The 12,721-nt window shown below is 39.3% G+C and overlaps 1 protein-coding gene across 1 annotated transcript in view; it reads right to left on the reverse strand.

Annotated features, from left to right (window-relative positions):
• The window catches only part of LOC126236746 (nucleolar pre-ribosomal-associated protein 1), a 171,466-nt gene that overhangs the window by 135,978 nt on the left and 22,767 nt on the right, over positions 1-12,721 (reverse strand). The window contains exon 3 of the mRNA XM_049946281.1: positions 10,818-10,963. Within this exon, the coding sequence (XP_049802238.1) occupies positions 10,818-10,963 (146 nt within the window). The remainder of the gene's footprint in view (positions 1-10,817; positions 10,964-12,721) is intronic.

Genomic DNA, 12,721 nt, shown 5'->3' on the forward strand with positions numbered 1-12,721 from the left:
TTCCACCAACAGTGAGGCAGCAGTCTGCACTGGACTTTATCTGTTTGTGTGTGGATGGGTGCTAAAAGAGAGTGTTACTTGACTTCCAAGTTATTTGTATGACATAAATTATTAAACTTTAAATCTCCTTCTCTTACAAAAACAATCTCATATACAATGTAAAAGTTGCTAAGAGTGCAAGTTTAGATTCAGATCACTATCTATCTGTTGTTAAATTCAAAATTAGACCAATATATAAAAGAAAGAGCGAATATCAACCTAAAAAAGTTTGACACTCAGAAATTAACCAAGGAACACAATTTCAGGACACTTTTGGAAAAGAAAACACCTAAAACATGGGAACAACTTCAAAAAGATATAGTACAGACAGCAGAAGAAACCATTCTCCTTACCAAAAAATGGAAACATGCCTGGTGGAATGATGAGTGCGACAAACTAATCCTAACAAGACAACGAGCTTGGAACATTTGGAATGCCAACAAAAATGATAAAAATAGGAACTCCCTAAAAGAAGCCCGGAAGCAAGCTTCAAAAGGCCTTAAAAAGATCCAAGTTCAATACATAAAAGACCAACTAGCATCAATAGACTCCAACTTCAAACAGAACAATGCTAGGGACTTTTACAAAACCTTCAAAAGTAACTTAAAGAAATACTCTCCTCCTAGTCTATTTTTCACGGACCCAAAAACGCAGAAAACTGCATACAATAGTATAGAGAACTGTAGAATACTTGCTGAATATTTTGAAGAACTACATAACTGTTATCCACCGAAAGAAAAATTTAATTTCAATATTGTAAACCCAACACCACCAGACTCCAAGCCGCCAACCACAGAAGAAAAAAAAAGAAATCATAAAAGAGCTTAAAAGTAATAAAGCCCCTGGAGAGGATAATATAGTTGCTGAACTATGGAAGTACTCTAGTGACAACATGATACAGTGTCTATCAGAAATACTAAAAGAAATCTGGACAACACACAGATTACCACCAGACTGGACATCTGCATTAATACATCCACTAAATAAAAAAGAGAAGAAAACAGATCCTAGCAATTATAGGGAAATCTCCCTCTTACCAGTGACCTATAAGATCTTGTCTAAGGCGCTTTTAAAAAGAGCAGAAGAGATACTTGACAAACAGCTAGGAGAGTATCAGGCTGGATTTAGGAAGGGAAGGTCATGTGCAGAACAAATACTAAATTTAAAGAACATAATAGAAATGAGGAAAATCAGGAACTTAAAATATGTAATTACTTTTGTGGATTTAAAAAAAGCCTATGATTCAATTGACAGAAATACACTGCTTGATATCTTAAAAGAATTGGGACTCGATGCTAAAACAACTGCAATAATTAAAGGTACTTTGACAAATACAAAATCGAAAGTAAAATTTAGGGGAGAGCTCTCAAAATCGTTTGAAATAAAGTCAGGTGTTCGACAGGGAGATGGTCTGTCACCTCTGCTATTCAATTGTGTCTCGGAGAAGGTAGTTCGAGAATGGAGGAAGGCCATCAATACTAAAGGGATTCAACTAGGGAGAAATCCAAACAAGATCACTGTCGACTGTTTAGCCTTCGCAGATGACATGGCATTGATTACAGATTCACTAGACAATGCCCAAGAACAAAATAAGAGAACTACAAAAACAAGCAGCCAAAGTAGGACTACAAATATCCTATGAAAAAACAAAGTTTATGACAAACATCTGTGATGCTCCTCAAAATATTGCATTTGACAACAACACAATACACAAAACAGATTCCTTTAAATACCTAGGAGAGTGGATTACATACAATGCCAAAGAAAAGATAGCTATAGAAACTAGAGTGTACAAAATGGAAAGAGTGTTTCATATGACCAAAAACGTTTATAATAAAAAATCCATGTCCTGGAACACGAAATTAAGACACTACCAAACAGTGGCCAGACCTGAAGCTCTCTATGCGGCAGAAACACTTAAACTAACAAGAAATGGAGATCTTGAGAAACTAGAGAAGGTCGAAAGAAGAATTTTAAGGAAAATACTGGGAGCTAAAAGAAACGATAATGCTGAATACAGGTTAAGACCAAACAGAGAGCTATATCTGAAAACGGAGAAACTAACTGATGTAATGAGGAAGAGGAGACTACAGTTTTTGGACATATATTCAGAATGGATAACAACAGACTAACCAAGCGGATATTCACATTACTCAATAGCTACAAATCCAAGCCAGCATGGTTCATATAGACTGAAAAGGACATTGAAAATGCTGGAGTTACAATAGACACAATAGAAAGCAGAACACATTTCAGAAAGGCAGTTCAAAAGGCAGAATTTCAGGAGAGAAAGAAAATAACTAGATGAAAGTGGACTCAAGAAGAAAGGGAACAACACTCTAAAAGGATGAAGGAAATTTGGAAACTGAAGAAATCTAATACAATGAAGAGTAGCCAAAGTTGATTCATCGTACCCTCCAAATGGGTTATTCGAAAGAAAAAAAAAATACAAAGCAAGTTGACAGATCTTTTTAAACTGATGTTGCAGGCACAAAATCAAGACAATAAGTTTTCTCTACACAAGCTAGTTCACTCAGCAGATGGAGTGGCTCACTAGCCGTCTCACCTTGTAAAAGTGTTGGGTTCATGACATTCTCCCATCTACACATACTGTAACATCTCCCAACACTTTCTACTAAACATCATAAACATCTTCCGTCATCACAGAAGCCAGCAAGTGGGTAAGCAATCCTAAAAATGTCATGTCACACTTCATAGTGATGGATGAAATTGTGAAATAGATAGAAGCAGCTCATGGAGGAAGAGAGATGAAGTTATTGCTATTTCCTGATGATATTATGCTGTGGGGAATCAACATTAAGGAGGTACAAGAACAAATAGATATCTTAAAAAAAAAAAAAAAAAAAAAAGAGAGAGAGAGAGAAAGAAACATATCGAGAGATATAGAATCAAATGAAATGTGGAGAAAAGCAAAACTACAGTGGTAACCAGAAAAGGCAAGGGACAAATTAACGTTAAAGGACAGAATACTGAAAGAGTGGAAAACTAAATACCTAGAGTGTATGATAAGGGGAAATTCAAGAATGGAGGAAGAAATTATCAAAAGGGAAGAGAGCAATGTATTTTACTAGTGCATGAGGGGCTTCGTCTGTGGAAAACTTTATGTTCTGCCTTACGGCAGGTCTTGTCATGGGGGAAGCCTCGTCAGAGAGATCCATCACATGAGCGACTAGGGAAGTGATTCCAGTGGTGGTTTCCCGTTACCTTCCACTGGTGAAGATCAAACGATAATGAGGACAATAAAACACCCAGTCCCTGAGCGGAGAAAAGCTCCGACCCAGCCGGGAATCGAACCCGGGCCCCTTGGCATGAGACACCGCTGTGCTGACCAGTTATCGGGGAGGACTGTCTGTGTAAGGGAGGTGTCAATTAAGTATAAGGAAGCGCTGTACGAGACGTACTTCACACTAATACTGACATTTGCATCAGAGTCCTGGACAACGACAAGAAGAGAGGAGAGCAGAATCCAAGCCAGTAAAATGAAATTCCTAATAAGTATGTTAGGAAAAATGAGGAGAGACAGAGTAAGAAATAATACAAAAGCTGAATGAGAGAACTAAGAAGAACAGGTTAAAATGGTTTGGATTCATAAAGTGAATGGATGATGGAAGAATACCAAACAAATTATGGAGGCCAAGTCTGAGGGCATAAGGGAGACCTAAAGTTAGGTGGATTGACTCAACAAAATGAGTTTAAGAAGAAGGAATCTGGACTGGAACAAAACAGTTACACAAGAAGAATGGTGGAAAGACAGAATAAAGTGGAGAAGTACTGTTAATGTCCCAACCTGGTCTGGTGCTGGATAAAGGGAAAACATAGTCAATGGGCACATTCAGACTGTTATGGTGTGTCACGGTAACATGTACATCACCTCAATTTTCTTTTTTCTTTTTTTTTTTTTTTACAAGAGAGTAATGCCCATTTTAATTAAGGTGGAAGCACTAAATAATTTACCAAGGGAAGAGATTTTTCCCAAATAAAAATTCAGTATTCTCAAAAGAGAACATCAGCTTAGTAGAGAGAAAGGACCCTCCATGTGTCCTAAAGCAAATCAGGAATTGAGGGGAATACGTTTCTGAAAGCTGCTCAAGTTTGCTTTCCTCCAATGGTGTGGCAAAGGAGGATAAATTCCTAGGGTCATACCAACCCACACTGAAGAACTCAGGTCTGCCTGAAGAGACTGCTGGAGCCTCGTGGCTACCACCTGATAGTTTAAATCTTTTCACGGTATCAGATATCTGCCATGATACTTCTTACTCCAAATGAGGGCTCTCTCCACAGGCACTTCTCAGCTAGAGCAATTGTCACATGATTCGGTGGTCATTTCCTAGAGTGCCAGTTTCCCTAAATGGACAAGCACCTGCTCTTCAGCATGTTGGAGGAAATAGTGCCCTCAGTGTGCAGTAATGGGGCTACCATCATATGGGTACCTGACAACCCTTCACATGGACTGGCAAAAAAAGAAAAGAAAGAGAGAGAAGAAGAAGAAGAAAGTTGGAGGTCAAATCTAGATGTGGGGATTGACCATAGGTTAAACAAAATAGCTGGCAAAAAAATAATGTAGCGAAGTGGGAAAAGCCACAGTCAACGTCCAAAAGCAAGTTAGGTTGTCAGCTTGGAATTTGTCCTAGAGACAATCTCTTAGAAAAGATATAATCACAGAGTAAAATTGTGGCACAGGAGAGGAAGAATATCCCAAAGCCTCATGTTACCATGCTCCTTAAACACGTACTCACAAAAGAGCTTTGAGCACTCTGAGGAAATTTGATATTTAATGAATATACAGTTCAGAAGAGTCATGATATAATAACAGTTCCTGAAAAGTCTGAGAAACTACCCAAATTATTTATTTCTTTCACAGGCTAAGAAAGATATGAAATTCAGCAAAATAACTGAGAAACACTTGAAATGAACCTGTTACTTATAAGACAAGTGACAAAAGGTACTTTATCTGAGCAGAGCAGTTCAGAAAAATCAACTTCACCTGAGGCAAATAGAACTCCTGCTCCCTCATACAAACTCAAATTCTTAGAAGACCATAAAAAAATTCTGAAATCAGCAAGAATGGAAGATTGGATGCCATATTACTCTATAGTGAGGATTCCCAAATTTTTCCTCTGAAAGGACACTTTGAGAGTGCTGATACTTCGATGGAACAGCTTGTTTTTATTTTGAAGGTATGTTTTAAATGAGGAAAACTTGTTTTATTCAGAGGTTACTCCAATTTTAAATTATAATTAATACCACAGAAACCATAACATTTTTTTTTAATTAGTATCATTAAAATATCAGAGAAAATGCCATATTATTAATAGTTTTTCATGCAGCACTTTTTGCTTCCTGTGTAACACCAGTGTTCCACATACAATTTGGGAAACCCTGCTCTATAGACACAGTTTTCAGATCTGTCATCACAGAAGCAACTTTGTAAAGCACAATCACACATATGGCTTCAGGCAATTAAAGATTTGCACTCATGTACTGAAAAATCAGACATGAGTAAATGCTGTTTTACCCAGAGATAAAAAGTTAACAAACATCAAGTGCAGTGTCAAATCTGAACAGGATCTTCAACAGCACACTACCAGGTTCCCAGCACATCTAGCAGTTAAAGTAAGTGACCCAACAATTGAGTTTAGAATGTGAAGAAACATATGCTCCCACAATCTACTACAATTCAATAAGTTAGTTTGAAATAACATTTTAGTTTGGACTAGCAAGTAAATACAATCCGAAAACAGATAACTTAGATATGTTACAGAATTCCTACAAGGATATCTGAAAGAGCAGACTTGTTTTAAAATCCCAAAAACTGATTTTGTCACTCAAACTGTTAAGGACAAATGTATCAAGAGGCTTTAAAAAGGCAGCCTGTATGTTAAAACAAGGTAGTTGAAACAGTAATATCAAACTAAATAAAGCACTCTTAAACTTCAAAGTCAAACGATGTAGGCCTGTGACAATGTAGGCCTGTTGCAGATTCATGATTTTATAAGAGAAGTAAAGGATATGATGTACTAACTGTTACAATTTATATACTGACAAGTTGATTTTTTTAAATAACCTGCAAGAGAAGGACACTTTCAAAAAGAAACCCAAAGAGCAATTTCAATTGAAAGAGCTAAGAGAAGTGTCAAACTGCTTGGGCATCAGAATCACAAGAGATCACGAAAGGAGACTATTGTGGATGCATTAGTCTCATTATGTAAAACATTCCTAGAAAAATACAACATGAAGGACTGGAATCAAATACTGACATTACTGGACAACAATCTACATCTTCATCTGCATCTACATCCATATTCTGGAACCACCGTGAAATGAATGGTAGAAGGTACGTCCCATTGCACCAGTTATTAGGGTTTCTTCCCATTGTATTCACTTATGGAGTGTAGGAAGAATATTGTCTGAATGCCTCTGTGCATGCTTACGTGTACTGATCTTGTCCTCACGATCCCTATGTGAGTGATACATAGAGGGTTGTAGTACATTCCTACAGTCATCATTTAAAGCTTATTCTTGAAACTTTGTTAGCAGACTTACTCAGGATAGTTTATGCCTGTCTTCAAGATCCCATCAGTTCTGCTTCTTTAGCATCTCTGTGACTCTCTCCTATGGGACAAACAAGCCAGTGACCATTCAAGTTGCCATTCTCTGTATACATTCAATGTTGCCTTTTAGTCTTATTTTGTACAGGTCTCACACACATTAACAACATTCTAGAACCGATCACACGAGTGACTTGTAAGCAATCTCCTTTGTAAACTGATTGCAATTCCCCAGTATTCTACCAATACACTGACATCTACTAACTGCTTTACCTACGACTGATCCTATGTGATCACTCCATTTCAAATCTCTACAAAGTGTTACACCCAGGTATTTGTATGAGTTGACCAATTCAAACAGTGAATCACTGATATTTTAGTCATAGGATACTAGATTTTTTTTTGGTTTGTGAAAAAGCACCATTTTACATTTCTGAACATTTAAAGCAAGTTGCCAATCTCTGTACCACTTTGAAATCTTATCAAGATCGGATTGAATATTTATGCTGCTTCTTTCAGGTAGTACTTCATTATAGATAACAGCATCATATGCAAAAAGTCAGCTTACTAGTAATATTGTCTGCAAGGTCATTAATATACAACATGAACAGGAAGGGTCTCAGCACATTTCCCTGGGGCACATTCGAAATTACTTCTGTATCCGATGATGACTCTCCATCCTAGATAACATTCTGCATCCTCCCTACCAAGAAGTCCTCAATCCAGTCACAAAATTCACTTGATAACCCCATATGATCATACTTTTGACAATAAGCCCAGGTGTAGTATTGAGACAAATACTTCTCAGAAATAAAAAATACTGCATCTACCTGACTGCCTCGAACCAAAGCTTTCAGAATGTCGTGTGAGAAGAGTACAAGATGGGTTTCACATGATCAATGTCTTCAGAATTCATACTCGTTGGCATTGAGGAAGTCATTCTGTTTGAGATAGCTCATTATGTTTGAGCTCAGAGTATGTTCTAAGATTCTACAACAAATCTATGTCAAGAATATTGGATAGTAGTTTTTTGGATCACTTCTAATACCCTTCTTGTAGAGGGATGTGACCTGTGCTCTTTTCAAAGAGCTGGGCATGATTTTTTGTTTGAGGGATCAATGATAGATTATAGTTGGAAGAGGGGCTAACTCAGCCGCAAATCCAGTATGAATCTGACAGAGATCCTATCAGGGCCTGGAGCTTTGTTCAGTTTTAGTGATTTCAGCTGTTTCTCAACACCACTGACACTAAAATTTATTTTGCTCATCCGTTCAGTGATACGAGAATTAAACCGGGGCAATTCTCCTGGGTTTTCCTTTGTAAAGGAACATTTGAAAATGGAGTTAAGCATTTCAGCTTTTGCTTTACTATCTTCAATTTCAGTTCCTGAATTGTTAACGACGGACTGGACACTAACATTGATGACACTAACATTGATGCCACTAACAGCCTTTATATATGACAAGAATTTCTTTGGGTTTTGTGAAAGATCGCTTGACAATATTCTGCTACAATAGTCACTGAAGGCTTCATGCATTGTCCTCTTGACAGCTAAACACATTCCATTCAGCACCTCTCTATTATAGACCTATGCTTTGTTTTATGCCTATTATGCAGTAATCTCTGTTTCTTTAGAAGTTTCTTCAGAGTGACTGTACACCGTGGAGGTTTCCTCCCATTATGAAAAGTTCTACAGGGTGCATATCTATCCAGTGCAGGGTCAGTTATTCTATTAACCCTGAGCCACAGTTCCTCTACGTGATCCTGCCCTTTGCTGAAAGTTTCAAGTTCCTCATTGAGATACAACACTACTGATGTTTTAAATCTAATTTACTGAACATTTATATCTTTCTGCTTGTTTTAGCTGTTCTTTGCACTTTGGTAATCATTGCTGCCACAACGACATCATGGTCACTGACACCAGTTTCAATGTGGACATTGTCAAAGAGGTCTGGTCTATTTGTTGCCATTAGTTCCAATACATTTCCACCATGACTGGTGTTCCTGACTATCTGTTCAAGGTAATTTTCAGAGAAGGCATTTCGTAATGTTTCACAGGATATCTTATCACACCCATCATTAACAAAACTGTAATTTTTCCAATTAATTGTTGGATGATTAAAGTCTCCACCAATGATTACAATATGACTGGCGCACTTACATACAAGTGGGCCGAGGTTTTCGGTTACATCAGGAGATGAGTCTGTTGGGCAATAGAAGGATTCAATCATCATTTTATGGCCACCCCTGATACTGAGTCTTGCCCAAACAATCTCACATGCAGCTTCAATTTCTATCTCAGTGAATCTGAGTTTCCTGTCTACTGCGACAAATACACCACCTCCATTTTCCATTTTCCTTTCCTTTCAATATACACTTAAATTTCTCCCAAAAAACTCACTGCTACCAGTTTCAGGTTTCAACCAGCTTTGCCTAGTATTACATGAACTTCACTGCTTTTCATGAGTGTTTGAAATTCTGACACTTTGTTGTGAATGTTTCAGCAGTTTACCAGTAGGATTTTAATACTCTCACCTGGGCACCGCATTTCTTTTGATCTTACACGGATACTTCTGGGTTTCTAAATCTGTTGTTATCTGGACTGAATGGAGAGTTACCTAATCTAAAACACCCTCATGTGCACCCCATACACAGTCAGCTACCTGAGTAGCAGTCTCTGGTGTGTAGTGCACACCTACCCCATTGCGGGGGACCCTACAGTTCTGAGCCCTATAGTGCAAGTTCAGGAAGCCATAGCCTAGCTTGTCACAGAATCTTCATAGTCTCTGGTTCAGTCCACTTGACTCAGAACCAAAGAGCTACGATCAATTCTGGGGACAATGCTGCAAATTGCACAGGTTAGAAAGTGAAATCACTCAGTTTCCTTTCAGATTTTCTGCAATAACAAACGCATGATTGATTTATGCAAAACAAGACTTACTATGGACAACCCAAAAACTTAAGATAAAATACATCATTTAACTAAAGAAAGATATAGACTCAGCTGAAGTAAAGCAGAGTGCTGGTATGTTGATGAAGTTGCTATCAAGAATATGACATCAAATGACTACAGAATTTTGACTGGCTGTATGAAGATTCTACAGGCATTGATTCTAGTGGGCACATTGTAGATGAGAATCTATGCCTCCTTTAGATTATGTATTCTTTGCCAACAGGATTATCAATGTTGTCATTGATTTGTGTTTCTGTGTTCTACATGTGTAAAATTGTTTTGTGTGCTACTAAAAATTAAAGTAAAACAACATTGATAGACTGAGCTGTGGCAAATCCGAGTTCTATACTTGGATATGAATAACAAAGCGATTGGCACTATTCATTTACAGATCTGTTAACATATTAATGATCAATAAGACAATGTGCATCTTGCTGCCTTTTCTTCATTTCACACTTTTAATATTTCTCTGCAAGCTCAGGTGGCAGCTATTACAATCAGTAGTACTCTGCAAAAGTATGTAGAAGAGTGGCTAGTTTATTAACATTTTGTAAAATGAATACTGTCTGCATGCTGCCATAGCCATACTGCAGGCAAAGGTATCAATGAATTTCCAATGTCAGTTCCTTCCATGCTCAACTATGCATCATTGTCAATTACTTTGTTACTCTGATCACAGTTTATGTGGATATGATGTCAAGATACTGAACAATTCACATAATAAGACAAAAGACAGTCAACAACAGGAGGCTATGTGTGTCTCTCATTTCTTTGTATTGTAATTTTGGCTGTGTATCATCTGCCACAAAATTATTGTTACTGTTGTAGTGAATATCTTGTGAACATGTAGGATAATGTCTCCTGCTCATCTGAATACATTGTGCAGTCTGTAGTTAGATACATGTAGAGATTTGACTCAACTGCTTCAATACAATAATACAAAACATGTCAACTGCCTGCTGCTCTCTCACTAGATATTTGGAACCCAGTTGTTCACACTCCTATAATACTATAAAAAAATATGCGTAGTACTTCCAGAATAGTTCCTTAAAACATGTAAGCAATGTCTGCTTGTATCCTACACTGTGGTCCTTTAATTCACATCTGTTTTACACTAAATTCTCTCTCATTGATTTAAATTTCTTACATTACTACTTTCTACAAAAAATGTAAAATTCAGTCACAATTGTTAGGACAGTGCCTATTTTATTACAGGAATCATATTACTGCCAATTTTATTGTGAGAAATGTATTACCTGTCAAGAGCCTCAAAACAATTTTTCTCTGATGAGCATTACTGTTCAATGACAGCATTGTGTTGATTATGGGCAAGAATGCACGCAATAGATACCTACATCCAACTTCTGCCTTAATGTAAAACTGAGGTAAATCAGAGAGAATCCTGTGAAAATTAAAGACAGTATTAGAAACAATGGATGAAAGTACAGTTAACAGTTTCTTTGTTTAAAAAAAGATTTTGATGCCATTAACAACATACACTCCTGGAAATGGAAAAAAGAACACATTGACACCGGTGTGTCAGACCCACCATACTTGCTCCGGACACTGCGAGAGGGCTGTACAAGCAATGATCACACGCACGGCACAGCGGACACACCAGGAACCGCGGTGTTGGCCGTCGAATGGCGCTAGTTGCGCAGCATTTGTGCACCGCCGCCGTCAGTGTCAGCCAGTTTGCCGTGGCATACGGAGCTCCATCGCAGTCTTTAACACTGGTAGCATGCCGCGACAGCGTGGACGTGAACCGTATGTGCAGTTGACGGACTTTGAGCGAGGGCGTATAGTGGGCAAGCGGGAGGCCGGGTGGACGTACCGCCGAATTGCTCAACACGTGGGGCGTGAGGTCTCCACAGTACATTGATGTTGTCGCCAGTGGTCGGCGGAAGGTGCACGTGCCCGTCGACCTGGGACCGGACCGCAGCGACGCACGCCAAGACCGTAGGATCCTACGCAGTGCCGTAGGGGACCGCACCGCCACTTCCCAGCAAATTAGGGACACTGTTGCTCCTGGGGTATCGGCGAGGACCATTCGCAACCGTCTCCATGAAGCTGGGCTATGGTCCCGCACACCGTTAGGCCGTCTTCCGCTCACACCCCAACATCGTGCAGCCCGCCTCCAGTGGTGTCGCGACAGGCGTGAATGGAGGGACGAATGGAGACGTGTCGTCTTCAGCGATGAGAGTCGCTTCTGCCTTGGTGCCAATGATGGTCATATGCGTGTTTGGCGCCGTGCAGGTGAGCGCCACAATCAGGACTGCATACGACCGAGGCACACAGGGCCAACACCCAGCATCATGGTGTGGGGAGCGATCTCCTACACTGGCCGTACACCACTGGTGATTGTCGAGGGGACACTGAATAGTGCACGGTACATCCAAACCGTCATCGAACCCATCGTTCTACCATTCCTAGACCGGCAAGGGAACTTGCTGTTCCAATAGGACAATGCACGTCCGCATGTATCCCGTGCCACCCAACGTGCTCTAGAAGGTGTAAGTCAACTACCCTGGCCAGCAAGATCTCCGGATCTGTCCCCCATTGAGCATGTTTGGGACTGGATGAAGCGTCGTCTCACGCGGTCTGCACATCCAGCACGAACGCTGGTCCAACTGAGGCGCCAGGTGGAAATGGCATGGCAAGCCGTTCCACAGGACTACATCCAGCATCTCTACGACCGTCTCCATGGGAGAATAGCAGCCTGCATTGCTGCGAAAGGTGGATATACACTGTACTAGTGCCGACATTGTGCATGCTCTGTTGCCTGTGTCTATGTGCCTGTGGTTCTGTCAGTGTGATCATGTGATGTATCTGACCCCAGGAATGTGTCAATAAAGTTTCCCCTTCCTGGGACAATGAATTCACGGTGTTCTTATTTCAATTTCCAGGAGTGTACTATTTCAGTTTCCTGAAAAATGATTTTATGCACTATCTCATGAAATGCCTTAGCAAGTATATAAAACAATACTATGGGATAGTTTTTGACAGCTCAACCAGAATGTAATTTGTGCAGTCACACACAATAGAGAATTCTTCAAGAATGCCAAGTTGGGAAGTGATTAACTCATTCTGTTCAGAAAACTGAATCTTGATCATATATATACTACTTTCTGATTTTCTTTAAGATTTGAAGGAGTGAAGT

Source organism: Schistocerca nitens, chromosome 2, assembly GCF_023898315.1.
Source record: "Schistocerca nitens isolate TAMUIC-IGC-003100 chromosome 2, iqSchNite1.1, whole genome shotgun sequence".
In the NCBI taxonomy this organism is placed as follows: Eukaryota; Metazoa; Arthropoda; class Insecta; order Orthoptera; family Acrididae; genus Schistocerca; species Schistocerca nitens.